Genomic DNA, 20,349 nt, shown 5'->3' with positions numbered 1-20,349 from the left:
GCACCTTCCATCAGATTATTTCATTTTGCTTTATGAACACCTCTGAAGCTAGGTGTTACATCCTTTTAAATATTTGAGGAGATCAACAGTTTAAGTACCAGACCCTTGGAAAAGTCAAGCAACATTGTTAAAACAATGTTTATAAAAGCAATTAGCCCCAGAGGAGCAAAAACCTACTTACAGCAGAAATGAGTGGAGATTCCAGAGCATTTAGGTTCCTATTTAACTTTCAAGATAACTCGTGTCTATAACACAAAAATGTAATTAGACATAACTGAGAATGAAACCACCAGTGGATGAGAACACAGCAACCATGGTCACCTTTAACATATCATTTCTGTGTTCTGCTTTTTTTTCATTGGCTTCTGTGTTCTAGCTAAAATCCAATAGCTTTTTCACCTTCACGTGGTTAGACAGCCCAGATCCAAGCTACTGAGAGACCTGGAGTTCCCGGAACAGCTTCCGCACATTGGATTCATCAGCCTCAACCACAAGAGTCACATGTGCAGATTTTCCAGTATTAGCATAACAGATCAATCAAAATACAGCTTTTCTAAAGTATCTCAGAATACCACTCCCAAACTTCAATTACACGCCACCATTCAAAAAATACAAGGTTCTGCTGAAAGAAAATTGCATTCAGAAAACTGAATGTCATTGATCAAAATACAGAAAACGGGTAATTTCCCTCCACCAAATGGTGGTGGCACAGGAATTTCAGAGCCAGCTTTTCTAAAGTTCTGTTATGTTATGTCCAGTATATTTCTCATTATTGTATTTATCACTAATATCAGAATACTTTCAAATAGCGCGCTAAACTAGGTCACTAACATCTGCTCATTCTTCCTCTCATCAAAAAGGCAGCAGTATTGTGTTGGAGTCTTTCCTGTCTATGGCAAGAGAAGAAACACCCGAAGAAATGATCCTTGCAATTAAAGCAGAAGGTAGTGAGAATACAGACGATTATTAGTTACTGTTGAAATTTGTTGGACCATCTTGTACTTATGGTAACTGCACGTTTACTGCACAGACAGGTTTTACCCTTCTTTCAGAAAGTTCAGTTACACCACAGAAATAACTGGCACTGGCTTTGGCACTGATGGTCTTCACCCCAGAGCGAGTCCAGGCTGCGAAGAGTCTTGAAGAAAAAAAAAAAAAAAAAAGACAAGACCTGGAATTTAACTCATTTTTATAAATTTGCTAGATGGTGAAGATAGCATATGCTGTTCATCCAAAAGATAAAAGATAAAAAGATAACTGAAGCTGGACAACTGACTGCTAGGATAGGATGGCAGCTCCAAGAAAAAGAGGACAGTAGAAAAGTATTTTTTTGTAAATGCTGCTATGTGAGACCATCAGCAATGAATAACAAGGTTCTCTAAAGCCATCTAAACGCAAAGACCAATTGCAAATAGACAACTTCAGAGAAAACAGTACATTTTTCACAATGTTTTGATCTGACCATCAGTCTATTATTTGCCTTGCCTGAGTTCAGATTCAGTTACTTGCTCTTCATCCATGAGCTAATCCCATCTAAGCATTGGGTCATCTTTATAATTGAAGTTACATGAAATAGGCAACTGAATGAAGTAAAGCTGATTATTCAAAAAGAAAGAAAAAAGTGCCAGGAGTTTAAAAGCTAGATTACATGAATTTTTGCTCATCTCAAAAATGCAGGAAATTATTTTCCTTGAATTCGGCAAGATCAAGTGTGCCACTGATTAAAACTTTGTCTACTGAAGTGGAAGAGCAGAACACTGATGAGTTTGATTGTCCTGCAAGCAAGATATTTTCAATGAGACTGTTAACAAAATGAAGCCACTATGATAATTTAATTCCTAGTTCAGGCCTTCCAGCAGCTTTTCAACATGAGTAATCTCCATCAGTTCAATACCGCCAAAATTATAAATAACAACCAGTGAATACGTGCCATTCAAATGTAGGCAGGCATGAACTTATGAGGTAGTTCATAACTTTTATAGCCTCACCACCAATTAACAATGTAAATAAATTACTAAAGACCTATCAGATTATAATTTCCCCAAAATAACATTTCTGTGATTATGTTTCTTTGATTACAGTTATGAAGTAACTATATGAAGTAACTAATCAAAGGAGGGGGGAAAAATCCTAGAATAACCCAAATGAGCAGGAACCAAGATGGTTGGCCTGTCATGAGTCTCTGCCTCTAGCCTAAGTATCTCTACATCTGAGAAAAACCCCACAGCCAGTCTGCCTGCTTCTGGGTACACTCGGATCATTAACAAAATACTGAGTGATATAAACGGAGTAGACTCACCACTATTTTATCAGTCATGGTAAAGATGTCTTCCAAGAATGAATGTGCTGAAAGGTATGATGAGATCTCTTGTCATCACTCAGATAATGAAAAAGGTAAGAGGCTTCACCATTCAACACATTACTCAAAGCCGACTGATAAAGCAGTAGCAGCTCATCGTCACAAAGTGCGTTACAGACCTCCAAAAAGTATTTGGCTGCTCCTTTGGCCCTGTATGCTGTATGGCATGGGGAGGACCATGGAGGAGGGAGGAAGAAATACTCCCAGTTGCACACTGTAGAACTCCAGGAAATTGCAATTACCTGTCTTTTGCACAATCCCAAGAAAAGCTTTGATCAATACAGAATTCCATTTTTACACAAGAAATACCACAAAGAGGCAGCAAACCCTCAGAAATAATTGATAGCTATTTCTAAGGGATTTGACAGACCATTAACTTTGGATTTCTTCAGTGACATCATCCTATTTGATCCAATTAATAAAACCAAACCTCACTAGGAGAAAACCTAGGCAGGTGTTTGTACCAGGGATTGTATTGCAGCTTGTGAACACATGTCCTTTCTGTTATGTATTGGCCAAAATCAAGGGAGAGAATAATCGTTTTTCTTAAAGCAGGTTGAAGTGAATGCAATGAAAGCCAATTAGAATGTCTCTGCACATTTTTACTTTTTTAACATTGAAGTTTTGGAAGTAGCAAGAACAAAGATTTGCTGCTGACGTTTTTGCTAAGTTAAGAAGTTCTGTTCTGAGTCTAGCTAGCCAAGCATTGATAAAGTTGTTTTCATAATCAAATTAGTTTGATCAAGAGACTGCTAAAAAAAGCAAATTAATTTCTGAAACCTCACTGTACCTTAACGAGAGATCTAAACATTAGTCTCATATCAAGCCACCAGACTACAAACAGTCAGGATTCTTCAGCTTTACTTGCAAAAATAATATTCATTGCAGGCAATTATTGTGTGAAGAACAAATACGATTATGAAGGAGATCATGAAGTAGGCCATTACCATTTCATATAATGGAATACTTTCCTATTCACTTTTCCTTCCAGAATTCTCCTCCAGAAAGAAACAAGATTTCTCTAGGCTGCAGAAAAATCACAACTCCACCACCACATGGCTGTTTAACCTCGTATTTGACAATGCTCGCGAATGCAGAGGACAGACATCTGAACAGTGTTTGGATTTACAGAGCAGCGAGTCCAACAAGGAGCTTTAGAGCAAAAACGTGTAAAGCACAGCCATGATACAGCATCCAAAATTAAATAAATGTTCTAGTGTTCTTGTTTCCATTCTTGTATGGATTTTTCTTTAACACCGGTTTGCTTATAGGGAGAAGCTGTTCATTGTCCATAAATTTACTGAAAATGAAATGTCTGTTTTCAACAAACAGGGTACATATTATTGTAAACATTAAGATGGAAATTTTAAATTCTTGCCAATTCTTATCTTCGATTTTTGCTCTTAATCAATTTTTTTTTCCAAGTATGTAAAAGTAGCAGTAATTTAAAGTTTACTTCCATTATATTGCATAACCCAGTAACTTATTTGCAGGTAAAAAAAAAAAAAAAGACTCTTTCTACTTAGCCTATTCATAAGTGCACAAAAGCTGTCGGTATCCTCTTGGACAGCTAGCTGCTCGTGAAACATTTCGTGAATCGCGCTGCTTTTAACCTGCTGCTGCTGCACAAATTGTAAGCCTTGCAGGAAAGGTTCACACTGCATTAATTTTTTTAAAAGAACGATAATATCCCTGTCACAGCCAAAGGCTTATCGGTTACTTGTTACTCAACATGCAAAATGAAACAACCTCAAAGAGACCATTCTAAGGTTTGAAAGGTTGAGTTTAGTTTTTAATTCTTTAACATCACCCATGAATTTTGATAGTAAACACTGGCATCTTCATAAAGCTGAAAAGGTGGGTATTTTTGAGGGTGAAACTGGTCACTAATACAAGCAGAAGTGGTTTCACTACATGGCTGAATATTTGAATAGACAAAGCAGTCAGGAAACGGGTCCACCAGCAACCCTCCACTCTGTGGAGCCCAGCAAGTGCTCAATGCTTTAACTGTTTATTGTCCATGCTGCTGGAAGCAACGAGGCTGGGAATATTAATACAGTGTTTTTACAAAATAAACACTGAATTCAAATGGAAGGCAAGAGCCTACTTTAGCTAAAAGAATAAGACCAACCCAAAATAATAAACATTTAGAGCCACAGGAAATATTTATTATCAATATTAATTTGTGCTATGTTTTATTTTTCTATACAACACAACTACTGCATAGCTTTCATAGCTGGAAAAAGCTGAAAGAATCAGAGCCAAGATGTACACAAATGAAAATTATTTTATCATCTGTCCAACATACATTCATTGTTCCTGAGAAACTACCACATCTGAGTTGAAACGGCAAAATGAGCACACCTCCCATCAGCAGAGCTAGTCTAGTACCGCTGCTACAGGAATGTAATTTTATTGCTGTTACCATGTTTAGTTTCATCCCTTGATGCCAGAAGCTGGGATCTCCTTGATGCCAACCACTTATTTCAGACGGACCAATGCAAACGAGAGGCAGCCCAAGTTTGTCATTTGGGACAGGAAAAGTGAAAAGAGGGGCAAATGCTCTCCTATAAGAGTTTCATCCCGGTTTTAAAGCTGCTCATTTCAAGCTCAAAAATATCTGACATTTGTGTTACTGGGGAGCAATGCCCGGTTTTGTCCCAGAACAGTTCTCGGAAGCATGCCACAACAGAAAGCTACCAGCATGAGACATAGGAGTAGAAAAATGAACTGGGTTGACAAAGTAGATCATTTTCCCCTCTCCGCTGCACATAAATCGTATGTCACATACATGTCCTGAAGTTAAATAATTTAAAAAGGTCAGACTACCGATACAAGATCATACTTCTAATAGTAAAAGCTGTTTATTACTAAGACATTCAGCTGTTCTAAAAGCAGGATAAATGGCTATTCCTCACAAATTACAGGAAGTGAATAAATTCATGTACTTTGGAATACAGCTCTCGGCTTCCTAGTGTCATGTCGTTGTATGGGTTTTTTATTGCTAAATTGTCAGAAAATGAAGAAAGCTATCGCAATCTGATTACAAATTAGTTGTTGCTTGACTAGATAGAAGGAAAACTCTTTGCCCTTTGACTTTTGTTAAGGTATCTTTTCAAATGATGTACTGAAAGCTAATTTCAGCATTTTTGCTTTAAGTTGCATTTCTTATAGCAAATAATTAGTGGTTTCAAGTATGCACTGCATAGCAGTGCCAGCTGAAAATTACACATCACAAACTAATGCTGTTTCACAAGCCCTGATCTGAAAAGGGAGGCGGTGATCAGAAATCTGGTATCCCTCCGTCACACAAAGCTGACCAAACCGACACAGAACACAGCAATACAAACCGCCCAGTACCAACAGCGCTTTCACTTCAGAGAATGAATACAGGTACAACACAGGAATACATTCCTGTGACCTCCACAGGAACTTCAGCGCGCGTCTCTTGCACCGCTGTATATACAGATCTCTCAAAAGTTCTGGGGTCTTTGACATCAAGACATCGCAAAGCATGAAGTCACCATTTATTCTTTTCTCTGACAAAAATCCTAAGTGCTATAAAAATCCCTACAAATCTAAACACAGTACAGCTGGTCACTTCTTTATGTCTCCATAATGTTAACAGAAGCATATCAAAACACATTACTCAGTCATTAGTAACTACCTCTAACCAACTTAAACATACTTATTACCTCACATCAGTATTAACCCTTTGCTGCTTTGAGGTATTATACAGAAGCACAATTAAGGTAGAAGACTCTCCTCTTTTCAAAAAATATACTCCTTTCACTTGGTACTATTTTCCTATCATCTAATCCATTCTACATTTTCAGAAGTCCCACACAATAATAGTGTATTTTATACAAACCACCTATTTTCAAGACCCACCAGAATTCTTCTGGGGGAAAAAAAAAAGCAACCCCAAAACAAACCACTGTAAGTAAAGCAAGCATTGCTTTTCCTTTTAGGTTGTTCCAAAGCAGATAACCAACTAATCCTAAGGGAGCAATTCCTCAGTGCTCCAAAATAAACAGGCTTACAGCCTACCTAGTAGTCTGATGCTCTTAAGTGACATCAGGCAGGCAGGGAACACAGGAGAACAGCAAACAGCTGAAGTCGGTCGGGGCAGCTGATGTCCTGTGTTCAGGATCCCTCACTCCACAGGCCAGCAGAAAGCCACAGCTGTGGCATTTCACAGAACAAAACTCACAGGAAGCTGAATTTCTGTTTGGCATTAGCAAATTCTTAGCCGTTTTGCAATTTCCAACTTTTTCCCCATTTACTGTGGTCTGCAGTATAAGCAGCCAAAACCAAAGCTCTGATGATGAGCAGAACTGCAGGTGTTTATAACTGTTTTAAGAGGGAGGCCCTGACCTTCACAGACTCACAAATAAAGTGGCCTCATTCCTCCACCTCCTTCTTGGTCTCCTTTGGTTTCTCTGGGCAAACTTTTTTCTGTCAGTTTTTCTCACCAGAAAAAGGGGAATGAGGTTTTACCTTTCAACACTTAACTTACGAAAAACCAGGGCTATTCTCAAAACCAAGTTATTATGCATGCATCTGTAGCATAAGAGCAGCGTTCCCAATAGTTTCCCTTTAGGACCTAGAAAATGTCTTTCTCCAAGAAGCCATGCTGTCCCTTTCATTACTCCTTCAGGGAGGGACAGTTACTTTGGTAACTTGCTCCCTTCCTACTGCCATACAGCTCTAAAATTACATCACCAAAAAAAGTGAAATTTGTGGTAACTCTAAGGTATCCACAGTGACTTAAGTGAGTCTGTATGTTACTGCCCCAAACACTTGAATACCCTCAGTTGTTAGAAATCAGTGTTGTGCAGCTGAACGGCGATTGCATGATGCCTGCCCAAAGACGCTCCAACCCTAGGGCCACTCTCCACAACATGATCATTAGCAAAGGAACAACTCTCTATTTACCACACACAGCCCGGTATGAGAAAGTGCTTTAGCCCTAAACTTCAGCATTGCAAGCACTTTGCTCGTCAGTTCTTCAAGTAAGAGAAGCATTTTCCAGGGAATCACGATGACGTACACAAATGTCATGCAAGTATCAAATCCATTGGATTCCCCAGATGTTACAGCTTCAGGACCTTCTGGCAGTGCTAGCCCCCAGATTCCAGCAGGGTCCCGACAGCCAAGCTGCCTCCCATAGCTCCCATTCCCACTGCCAGAACGGGAGAGGGCACTGGGCCTGCTCTGTGACAGCCGGGACACCCGACAGCCTTCCAATTAAGCCAGTGACACCAGGGCACCCCGGTGCCTGTAGGTGGATTGCACAGGTGTCACTGGCTTAATTGGAAGATGGCAGGGCTGCACAGCTGTCAGAGGACATTAATTTGGCCTGCAGTATTTGCATTCCTGGTAGCAAAGACAGAGGAGAGTGAAAGATCCCAGGTCAGCTGTCACAGACCAAGCTGAGTTTGTGGGTACGACAATTAAAAAAAAGAAAAAAAATAAAACCAGGCCAAAGTCTCTCCCATGTCAAGCTTTACTTGCAGCCACAGCCATCTGCTCCCCCATTCGCAAGTACCAAAGCTACTGCGGTTTACGCCAGCTGGTTCTGGGGTCCTCAAGGGATCTCATGCTGAGAACTGGCTGTGTTTGCGGACCTTGCCGTACCTTGGAAAAGTTGTACAAAAGGTGGTTCTACACTGTTTAGCGGAAGGCTGCACACAAATCCTAGAGGAATTCTTACCTGGGGAGCAGCTGTTTTTCAGCACTGCACAACGTAGCCCCTTCTGCCCCCAAAAGGAGGACAACCATGTGAAACCCCACATATTGAACTCAAGTTATCCTAGAGCAGGAATTTGTAAAACAAACATTTGTATGTTTAGGAATAGGAGTTTGAAATCAAATTGCTTATGTAGTTCAGGATCATTACGTCTTAAATAAAAACTCCTGTAACCACAGTCAGAAAACAATCCAGTTCAACATTTTATGAAGAGTGAGCCTCTCTCCCTTCCTACTGAAAATTACTGCACAGGGCAGGCAAGTCCAGACCCATCCCACAATGCCTGAAGTGGGGCAGATCCCCCACTCCCTCTCTTGCTTATCAAACTTGAGGCAGACTCACAAGTCCCACAGAGTATCATAAATGCACTCAAATTTTAATCTTCAGACATGTTTTCCTTCACAATACTGTTGTCATTGCTAACAAAAAAGTTTTCAAAACTTTTCCACTCCACATCATATAAATGGCAATTTAGACAAAAAAGTTGGCGTTAGAAGAAAATCCTCAGATGACTTGATTCCAAGTAATTTTATAGCCAACTGCTATGATTTGAATAGGATACTTCAAACATCAGCAGTTAAGATTAGTCTAACTGAGGTTAGTGGCCAGCTCTCCAAACAGCACCCATTTTTGCTTCAGCCTTACAGCGCACAGCTTCCATGCGTAGGGGAACCCGTTTCAGCAAGAGCTGCTCCAGCTTCTCTTTGCCAGGACCAAATCTCAGTGTATTCCAGGGAGAGGAAAAACTGCAATCTGACCAACTATGTTAAATCATAGAATGGTTTGGATTGGAAGGGACCTTAAAGACCACCTAATCCCACCCCCCCTGCCATGAGCAGGGACACCTTCCACCGGACCAGGTTGCTCAAAGCCCCATCCAACCAGGCCTTGAACACTTCCAGGGATGGGGCATCCACAGCTTCTCTGGGCAACCTGGTCCAGTGCCTCACCACCCTCATAGAGAAGAATTTCTTCCCAATATCTAATCTATACCTTCCGTCTTCCAGTTTAAAGCCACTGTCCCTTGTCCTGTCACTGCACACCCTTGTAAAAAGTCCCTCCCCAGCTTTCTTGTAGGCCCCTTTCAGGTACTGGAACGGTGCAGTAAGGTCTCCTCCGCGCCTTCTCTTCTCCAGGCTGAACAACCCCAACACTCTCAGCCTTTCCTCATAGGAGAGGTGCTCCAGCCTGCTCATCAAATCTTACTATAAATTCCACATGGGATTAGCTTCCCCAAACTTAAAATGCTGTCAAGTCATATTTCACTAAAAAACACTACAAAATTACAATGGTGCAACGTAATTTGACCTACAGTGTTGCTTACGCTATTATTTGTGTTGATCTCAAACTGTATCTGAACATCGCCCAGCAGGGTGGTTTCTAACTGGCCACAGGCATGACACTTCACAGGAGATACCGCTACAGCTCTGTCCAAGAAATATCTAGGAGTCTGTTTGAAGAAAGCATTCTCCAAAAACATCTGCATGCATTTCGTGTTTAAAAACAATTTCCTACATAATTTAAACAAGTTTGCAAGGGATCAACATTGTATGCATTGTATCGATGTCATTGTAATTGTGCTGCTTAAGCATCCGCACTTAAATATTAAACTACTGCCACGTCAATGAAACAGCAGTTTAGTGGGAGACTAAATGGCTTCTCATGTGTTGATCAAAACAATAGAAATACCGACATACTGTGGCACAGAATTAGTATAAATAGACTTTATTGAAGTCAGTACCTTTGTACTGAAGCCGAAGATTGTGTCTACATAAGCACAAGTTGTAACATTTCACAACTTCTAAAAGGAATGTCAACAATTACAACGATCATGCATACCATGGTCGATAATCACATTTTTAGAAGCATTTTCAACCATTTCTAAAGAAATGCTTATAACATTGTTATATATAGAACTACTTTCAATAAACTGCAAAACATTGATCAGCTTTTCCAGTATGAGCTACAGTGTCAACACAAAAGGGAGGCATAAATGTTTAATTTATGAAATCAGAATGAAATATTTACTGTAAAGAAAAATTAAAAAGCTTTCAAATAAAGGCCATTATTGAACCAAAGTGAAGAGCACAACTTGAACTTTGAATCCTTTCATCTCTTAAAGCTGTCCTCTGAATAACTTCAGTTCAAAGCATAAATTCAGTACTGTGAGTATTCCTTGGACTGAAGTTTGGCAATGATGCGATCCAACTGTCTCTTTGCTTCGCACTGTGGAAAATTGCTCATGTCATAATACTGAGGGGCAATTTTCACCAGCCTGTCAAAAAAGGAAAAGTTTTGTTACTAATACTCAAAGATGCGTCTTACAGAAACTCTACAACCAAAGGAAACAAAGATTATCCTTCATTTTCAGCTTATTCTGCAATTCTAAGATTAATGAAGTTTACACACACACACACACGTTTAAATCTCAGTCCCATCCTGTGCAAGCACCCAAGTCCAAAGCGAAACAGCACACGCTTGAGGCTCCTGAGAAGCTCCTCTTCAGCCATACGTCCCTCACAGCCCCACACTGTGGCTTCAGTACGTGCCACAGCAGCCCATACAATCAGAGCTGCTGCCTCATGTCAAGGTCCACAAGGCACAGAACTCCGCCTAAATACCAGCTTGTGTAAAACTACAGTTCAGCCGTAGCTGTTTTAAGCTTAAAAATGCAACCAAGGCTACAGGATCCTGCTTTAGGCTATATGGCCTTTGTTGAGGAAAAGACTTCTAAGGAAGGATTCAAACACCTATTTTCCATTAAAATACTACGGAATGTGTATATATATACATGCTATGGTTTCCAGGTTACAAATCTTTTAACTCTTTCTGCACAACAGCACAATTTCAACAACACTTAAAGAGCCTCGCACATCCCCAAAGCTTACAACTTGGCAGTTTAAGTACAACCTTAAAGACGGGCAAGACGATTCAGATCTCTGCTTGTCTGCAGAGGATCAAGCCTCTATTTCCTTGCTATACATTCTACTGACAAATAAATATTACGACAAGGGAGGCTGTACTGGTATTACCGCCTCTTCCCTTCATATTTTAAGAAAGCACTGATCCTTCTGGAAAAATTACAGACACCTCCTGCCAAGAGAGGTCTTAGATCTTAAGAACAGAGGCATCCACCAGTTACATCTTAACTTCGGTGCACAAGTGGGTGCTAGGACATATCCCCAAACCTAGCGTCTCCAAGCAGTTCCTTCCCAACAGGCCTACTAAAGTCACCGGTTTTAAGTCAAGCATCTCTCTGCACACTGCATACAGAACCTGGGCACTTGAGCTTTACACACAACTCTCACAAACAGAAACAAGCGTCCACAAAGAAAACCTTCAGTCATCTTCAAAATTTCAAGTCCATGCCATTGCTGCTCCCCAAACCATTTTAATAACATTAGCTTCAGGAAAAGTGAAAGGAATTACGTCAATTTAAAAACAACAACAAAAAAAAACACAAGAGCTTTTACAGCAGGTTATAACTGTTGTAAGACTTTTGGCTTACCATTCTGGCTTGATGTCTGTACATGTCCGGATGTAATTCTTTGTTGTAAGGACAAACTCGTTGTAGAGCACCCATTCTGGTTTATGATCAAGAACAGTAGAGGGATGCAACTGCACCACCTGGTTATCTTTTACTGTTAAGTAATGCCCTGTTCGTTCCAAGTGTGCCACCTAAGGAAAAGACATTCTGTCATTACCACAAGCAATTTTCAAATGAAGTGATTTCAAGCTGGCTGCTAAGTGTTCTGTACAAAATACATTATCCCAACTTTCAAACCTCATCGAAATTTGGCACATTACCTGACCGCTACAACTATTTACAGACACCACCAAGATGCCAGATGTTTTTGCTAACTGTCATGGTAAGTGTATGTTCTAATACACAATTCAAGCTACACACAAAAACGGTTATCACCCAAAGAGAAGAATCATTATTAGAACAGCAGCAACGCAAACTGAAGTACAGGAAGGGAGTATCTATTGGACAGGTTTGTAAAATCACACAAAGTCAACTGTGCTCTACTACAGACGTCTGCTTCAAGCACTTCACTGCAGCAGCTACTGTGCGACTGGTAAACCACACACTTAATCTTCCAAGTTTTTATTACTGCACTGTTTCAGTAGTAATTTTACTGATGCACGCATCATTCTGCAAATCCTTCTACACAGTGGGCCTGAAAAAAATATGTCAGCCCGGTAAGAACAGTCTTGTTACAGCACAAGCTTCAGAGCTGGAAAATGTAGGTTCAGCAACACACTTCTGCTGTGACCTTGGTGAAAATCAATTAACCTCTCTGACTAAGCTTCTTGCTCTACGAAAGGGAATAATGCCTACCTTGCTGAGATGCTGTGATACCTAGCTCATTAAGATTTGGTAAAGCAGACAGTTACCCTTAGAAGGATATCCTCTGCAAGAACAGTTAATCTAACAGAACAGGTAACGAAAATCAACCTTTTGATACAGGTAATTCAAGATGACCTCAGTACTTATTACATGTATCTATATATATACACACACACAAACTCTGTAAAAAGATTAAGCAGGATGGACAATGGCTGGAAAATGTCTGAAAGACCCTTTTTTAATCAGATCGTTAGCTGCTTTCCTTTAATGTAGACTGTGTACTTCCTTGTTTTCTTAATTTCAAGGTATATCTCATATTTTCCTTTTTTTTTTCTGCCTACTCAAAGGTGAATTCCATTTATTAGATTAAAATCCCAGGACTTCTAAAGCAATAGGTACCTCAAATTTTAAGTCAGAGTATCTCCTTAGTAACAAATTACTTGAGTGTGCTTCTCTTGTACTTTATGACATTCATATCCAGAACATGTTGTAGGAGCGGAACAAAGTATTTCAACAGTCTGCAAATCTTTTCACCCAAAATTTTAGAGATTACATTGCTACTTTATTTCAAATCTGGAGAGCCAACAGAGGCTCTTTTAAATGGAGATTAACAGGGCACTGTCTGTAATGATTTAGGCTTAATTTCATCCAACTCAATCCAACATTTGCAAAATTAAATAGCAGTATAGCTGCAAACCAGACTAGACTAGAAACTCATCTGTCACAGACTTAGCACAATCACAGCACATATGCTGCTGTGGGATTATGTTTTGTTTTTTTTAAAGGAAGTTGTCTGGGGGTTTTTACATCAATTTCATTTTTCAGATCAAAAGTAAAGCATGTGTATAAATATTCAGGCGCTTCACCTGTTTCTGTTCTTCCTATAAAAGGACAGAACAATTCATTTACTTAGGTTTCATTCTAGAAAACAGTGTGCTGTTAAATTTAAATCAATACAGTTTACCTTTAGCACCTCAGTCTCACTCAGATGTATTAAAATAATGAAGTCTTATCATATAGCTTTCCCAAATACATACAATCTATAATAATAAAGAATTGTACTTCTTGTTTACTTTGTGTAAATCTGGACTAAGTAAAAAGATTCTGAAATAACTAATTAAGTATACCCAAAGAAATGCTGCAGAAAAAGTTAGCTCTTGATTTCTAGGGAAGGATAGAGATTGGAATAACCCCAATTAAGAAAAATAAAATGTTTCCTTAGAACACAGATTATCAGGAATAACTCAGGTTACATACTACTGTGACTTACTTCAGTCCTGGGCTAACACTGAGCTCCAGCATTTATCCTGTTTAGATGGTTCTATTAAGTATGCTTGTTAGCACACAGATTAGTAAAGAATTTCAGGTTCAGTAATGGCAACACTCAACTATCATGAGCTACACACAGCGAAGCTATGGCTCCAGAGCAAGCCATGATGATGTAACTGCCAGCTACTACATTCTCCTGCTCCCCCCTGGCCCGAGATGCTTCAGCACAGGTGACAGAGCCAATCCTGCTTCTTCCCTGAAGGTGTAAGTGGCTTCACAGATCACTAGGCTAAAAGAATTTACAATGGGCTCAGGCAAGCACCAAGGATGACATAAACAAGAGAACAAGGACACGTGGGAGGCAGCACACACTTATGCTCCTTTGAACCCCTGGCACGCAACCAGTTCCAGTGCCTGTCAGATACAGCGCAGTGGTGGCTGGACCAGACATGCTCCAGAGGTCCCTTCTGACCTCAACCGTCCTGTGGTTCTGCGATGTTTTTCAGAGTATAAAAAGCACAAGCTTCCACAGAAACCACGGAATCATACAAGGTATGTCTCAGAAATGGGTTCATTTTTCAACAAGTAGTGGCAGAAAGCAAGATAGTAGGGAATACACTGCAACCCAGAGATCATCAAGGAATCTATCATGTATTAGTACAAAACAGTTATGAATTAGGCTACCTGAAAAAAAGAATGGGGCTATAAATGGATGTAAAAGTTATTAACAGTATTGACTACACAACATAAGGAGCTACACAAGCATGACTCTTTTCAGTGGTGCCCAGCGACAGGTTAAGGGGCAACGGGCACAAACAAACTCAGGAAGTTCCATTTGAACATGAGGAAGACCAACTTCACTTTGAGGGTGGCAGAGCACTGGAACAGGCTGCCCAGAGAGGTTGTGGGGTCTCCTTCTCTGCAGATACTCAAAACCCGCCTGGACGCATTCCTGTGCAGCTTGCTGTAGGTGACCCTGCTTTGGAAGGGGGGTTGGACAAGATGATCTCCAGAGGTCCCTTCCAACCTTGACCATTCTGTGACTCTGTGACTCGAAAAGGATCATAAAGAGCCAAGCCAGCCCATGCATGTCTGCAACAGGTTACTCTGCAGACTGAGAAAGCCCATCTGCTGATGATTTAGAAGCAATTATAATGGCTTTTATCAACACAACAAACCCACATGGTAACACTGGCCACCACAACACATGACACCATAGGAAAAGGTTTTAGTTCAAGCTCTCCTAACGGACATTTCAAAGATGTCACAATTTCATTAACAATTACACACTCCCCTCTGAAATGTTAGGTGTGCTTGTGCTTATTTATTATCTATCACATCACTGAACCTACAGGGCCCAAACAGGGGTCCTTAGTCAAACATGTCAAACACTGTAAATCCAAATGCACTTAAAAGGGCAAAAGTAGGAAGAATATCACGAGATCCAACCTTTTTTAGATTTAAGGCTACCAATTTTGGCAGGCTAAGTCTTGACAGACAGTTTAGAGAAAATATTGTTTCTTGTCTGTCTTTTTGAAAAAAGAATGCTAGCATGCACCAAAGGAACAACGTCAGTTGCTTGGATTTCTGAAATTTCTGCTTGCAGAGCATGCAACAGTGTTTCTGAAGCCATTAAAAAGTTTTAAACTGTTCTGCATTGTTAAAGAGCAAAATGAATAACATCAAATGCACTGCCAACCACCTTTGTGTCATCTGTTTATTTTATTACCATTCTATTATTGTATGAACCTGCTTACGTAAAGACTTCCAAATATATATCAGTCTACACACAAAATAGCTCCAAAGACTGAGTAACAGCAAGAATGAGATTTTAATTAACAGTGCAATCATCTGATATCTAACTTCCTGTACATTTAATTTCATCCCTTGTAGTGACCCTGATATATCCTGGTTTGCCTAAGCCACATCCTCCAAAAAAAAAGTTCCAAGCTTGATTTGAAGACACCACACGACTTTGTTCCACCTTTAAATTCTGACTCACAATTTTCAACTATCAATTCTTGTTCTACCTTCACTACTAGATAGGAAATATAATGACAAAAACCCAAGTTAAGACAACTGGTATTATCAGTCCAAAAAAAAAAAATAATTCGCTCAGAGGAAGATGACCTGATCTTAAAAGATACTTTGGCATTTGTTTGCCTTTTCCAATTCAATTTTAACAAGTTTCCTTAGCTTACTTCCTGTAGTATAATTATTTTTTGCTTCGTCTTTACCACACAGTTATTTCAGTTACACATCTATTAACACTTTAAAAATACTAAGCTTAGTTTTTTCTACTTCTGTTGAGTAAATAATCATCTATACCTACTTCTTGAGTTTTGTTGCCCAATTACAATTGTGTTATACTTGTACAATTTTCCAATCCCTCTCCCTTCTTAAGGCAGGACATATCTAGCACTGAAGTATTGACAAAGCAGTATTTCTCTGATGTATTTTATTTTCAATGAGCAGTTTTAGTGATTTTGCAGGCATCACTCTTGCTCTATTTTATATATACTTTGTATATTCGGATGTGTGATATAGAAATAGTTACTGAAAAAAGCCAAAAAAAGTTTTTCATTACAAAACTAGAAGAAACCAGGGACATAGCACAGAAATTTTATGACACTTAATTTCCTGCCAATATCTATCCTTCCAGAAGTTTTTCTACACACAGAATTGTTGGCAGTTTTAAATTATTTTACTATTCCCTTTGCTTGTCTATGGCAGATTTACTGGAACTCAAGTTTTTATTTAAATATGAAGGGTAAAGAGATGATTCATCACCAGCAGAAATTCCATATTTATCGGTCACTGACACACAACTGAAGGCAGGCAAATTTACAGTACTTAGCACTAATTATATCATTAGTTACTTTTTTTTCAAATTTCAATAGTTAATACAGCCCCGCATTGTCTGACATCAACCAGAGGTCTTGACTAGTTCAGAAATTTCTACAGTAACATTTTATGATTGTTTTTAGGACACCAGGCAATTACCAAAGTATAAAACAATGCAGTCAGTGTGAACTATTTCAGAACAATGGCTGCTACTTTTTTTTCCCACTTCACACTGCATTTTTAAACTTTGTTTAAAAATGTTTGAAGTTTTGAGTTTGAAGATCAACTTCTGCCATGTGTTGCCCATAGACCTTGGTACTTTACATGCAGAGACTATCTACAGTACATGCACACACTTTGTAAGACCTCAGACTTGACATTCCACACCTGTTCTGTACTAAAAGGACCAAGAACGACATATACATTTCATTACGCAGGTTTTCTGAACAAAAGCCCCCAAATGCCAGAGCCTGAATATCTGCTTAGGGTACAATGTGCATACAGACTACACTTTTAAGTATTTCAGCTGCTGGTAAAGAACACCTCTTTTGAGTATTTATTTATAAGTTTCTGTAAGTATTTATAAGTTTTCTATTGAGGGTTACTCAAAACAACATGGAATTCATGACAGAAGGTTCAGAGTCAAGATCAAACAGGTATCACACTATCATGGAGGTTAGAGTCAAAGAAACTCAAAATAAAATGAACTCAGACACACCAAAGAAGAGAAACTGTTTAAATGTCTTCCATTCCAAATGCCTCCAACAGGTCTGCCACAGCTACTCGCTTGACTCAGCCCAAAAATTCAATTATGCATTTTCAGTGAGGGAGGTGGTAAACAATCTATTGACCACGGAAGCCTGAGGAGACTTCTGGAAAGGCTTTCATTTACACTGATGTGAGCCTACTACTCTATTCACAGAAAAAATTAAAAGTCAGATCTTTAACTCCTGAGCAGTAGAGGCCAAAAAGCTACCTGCACCAACAGTGCAGTTCCACATCCATGGCAGGAAAACATCTGTCAGAGGAAGAGTTTCACTCTGAGTAACATAAAACAAACTGACAGTGCACAAACTTCCAAGGACATGACCTCCTACAGGTCCAAGTAACTGAAGGAAGCCATAGGGTACTCTGCTAAACAAAAGTGCAACTGTGGCAATCAGACCTGCCTCAACCAGCCAGGGCTCAAAAAGGACTCTCTTCGGCAGAACTGTTGTTCGTCTTTCAAAACATTAACAGAATTAAAGGTGTAGGTGGGAACACATACTAAAGCGTCCCCCCAGAAAGATGAAGAAGTCCCAAAAGCAAGGACTGAACACACTGACTAGCCTGCTTGTCTGAAGGGTTACAGCAAGTCAGTCTTCAGAACCATTTTAATATTTAAAAGCAGCCAACAGCCTTAATCTCCCATTTCCATTACAGTGAAATACAGTTGCTGACATAGATATTTCTGTATTCCGAAAATCCAGAAACATGTTTCTGCTACAGACTGGCTGGCTGGTTTAGCCCTGGGGAAGGCACCAATTCCTTGGGGGGAGGGCGATTTAAACCATTTAAACATGGTACCCAAGTCTGCACCCCAGTCAGGATGTGGGAAGCGTGTGCCTGTCAAGCTGCTCACATTCTAACCTGCACAGCACTGACCAATGGTTCCCTTTTCAATTGGTAGGCTTTTGCGCTCAAATACTACTACAGCATAGCTCAAGTGATAAATGAGGAGATGCTATGGGGACCGGTCAGCCTCCTAAGGATAACAAGGTTGTGTTCCCCAGAAGTGAGATATTAGGCTCTAGCAGAGACATTACTGAGATGCATCAGAATGCATGTTTGCTGGGAAAAACATTATCACAACAGTCCAGAGTCAATGAGGATGAAGACTCACTCCCATTAAAGGCTGCGTACCACCGGGTCTGCAAGAGCCAAAGGGACTCTTCTAGCCCCAGGGATGAACACTGAAGAGAAAAAACACCACACGAAGGGACTATGCCCCAAAAAACCAAACCAAACCAACACACCACACCTGAAGAAAAAACACAGCCTGCATTCCAGCTTGGAGGCATGCTTAACATGAAATGCAAAGCATCCAGGAGGTAGCAGTTGAAATTGGCTTCCATACCATCCTGGTTCAAGAGGTAAATGAGTTACAAACAGCATACATCGTGAGATTACAGACATGCTCCAGTACTTGTGACTCAGGTAATTCCAAAGTGAAATATAAATATGGAAAAGTATGCAAAAGAAATTACTCTCCTCCTACAAGGATTACATATGATTAGTGTTTATATATAACTATACTTCCCCTATTTGTATCAGATTACCAATAATTTAAAAACTACATATTCTGCATTTACTTTGTAATGTTTCACCAAGTTACTTCCTCAGCTGTTCAGAAGTTAGTGGCCAATTCCTGACTGGTCATGCCATAAACAGTATTTTGATACTAACAAGGCTGCCTACAACTTCTCTTCCAAATAAAATTTGACTAAAGAATGTATTACTTCAGTAATAACCAACCAAGTAGCCTGGCAAAGATTAAGTGGTAATATAGTTAGTCATATATAATTTAAGTAACATTCATAAAGTTTTGATGAATTAGAATAACCATATTAATGTTAAAAGCCACATAAACACTGAACTATGTTCCCTATAAGAACACACACATACCTGCATGAAATATCCAGTAACTAATGCCTTTCTTATGTTGATGTAATAGTCTCGGCTGGTAAAGTCTGTGCTTCTACGAGGCAAATTAAATCTATCCATGATTCGTGACAGCTGTTGGCGTACATTGTCTGCAGACATCAGGGACCTGTAGTTAATGAAGTTGTCATAACACCACTGAACCGACTCATGATCTGCAACATTAAAAAACATGAACCAAAAATGAGTATTTCATCCAATTAGAACAAGTAAATAGAACAGCAACTAACCGATTGATCAGTCAGATGAACCAGAAAAAGAAATCCATAAACTTTTATAAATGACAATAGCTCTTCATTTATTCAGTCAATTTCTTGCATTAGATAACTTGCCCAAACTATTTTCTATTCAGGAAGCATGTGGTCAGGACAAAAGAAAATTAGCTTCCCCCCCACACACACACCAACATAATATACACACAATCACTGATGTTTTGCTGAAATACCACACCAATAAATTCCACACATTTAAAAAAATCACATCCTGCAACTAGAAAAATCATAGAATCATTTAGGTTGGGAAAGACCTTTAAGATCATTGAGTCCAACTGCAAACCTAGCACTGCCAAGTCCCCCACTAAACCATGTCCCTAAGCACCACATCTACACGTCTTTTAAATGCCTCCAGGGATGGTGACTCAACCACTTCCCTGAGGAGCCTGTTCCAGTGCTTGACAGCCCCTTCAGTGAAGAAATTCTTCCTCATGTCCAATCTAAACCTCCCCTGGTGCAACTTGAGGCCGTTTCCTCTCACCCTATCACTTGCAATTTGGGAGAAGAGATCAACACCCACTTGGCTACACCCTCCTTTCAGGTAGCTGTGGAGAGTGATAAGGTCTCCCCTCAGCCTCCTCCCCTCCACGCTAAACAACCCCAGCTCCCTCAGCTGCTCCTCATCAGACTTGTGCTCCAGATCTTTCACCAGCTTCACTGTCCTTCTTTGGACATGCTCCAACATCTCAATGTCTTTCTTGTAATGAGGGGCACAAAACTGGACACAGTACTTGAGGTGCAGCCTCACCAGTGCCGAGTACAGGGGGACGATCACTGCCCTGGTCCTGCTGGCCACACTATT

The 20,349-nt window shown here is 39.8% G+C and overlaps 1 protein-coding gene across 1 annotated transcript; it reads right to left on the bottom strand.

Moving 5' to 3' along the window:
• Positions 1-9,820: 9,820 nt before the first annotated feature.
• Positions 9,821-19,444, bottom strand: LOC104164272 (putative pre-mRNA-splicing factor ATP-dependent RNA helicase DHX15). Its single transcript, XM_009703554.1, has 3 exons — positions 19,240-19,444; positions 11,620-11,789; positions 9,821-10,386 (listed from the first exon to the last, which is right to left on the bottom strand). Exons 1-3 carry the CDS (start codon positions 19,375-19,377, stop codon positions 10,269-10,271), a joined length of 426 nt encoding a protein of 141 aa, XP_009701856.1. The 5' UTR covers positions 19,378-19,444; the 3' UTR covers positions 9,821-10,268.
• Between the last annotated feature and the right edge of the window lie 905 nt (positions 19,445-20,349).

This window comes from Cariama cristata, unplaced genomic scaffold (genome assembly GCF_000690535.1).
Source record: "Cariama cristata isolate BGI_N322 unplaced genomic scaffold, ASM69053v1 scaffold23287, whole genome shotgun sequence".
Taxonomy (NCBI): domain Eukaryota; kingdom Metazoa; phylum Chordata; class Aves; order Cariamiformes; family Cariamidae; genus Cariama; species Cariama cristata.
Note: the sequence above shows the minus strand (reverse complement) of the source record. Positions and strands in the feature narration are given on the sequence as shown.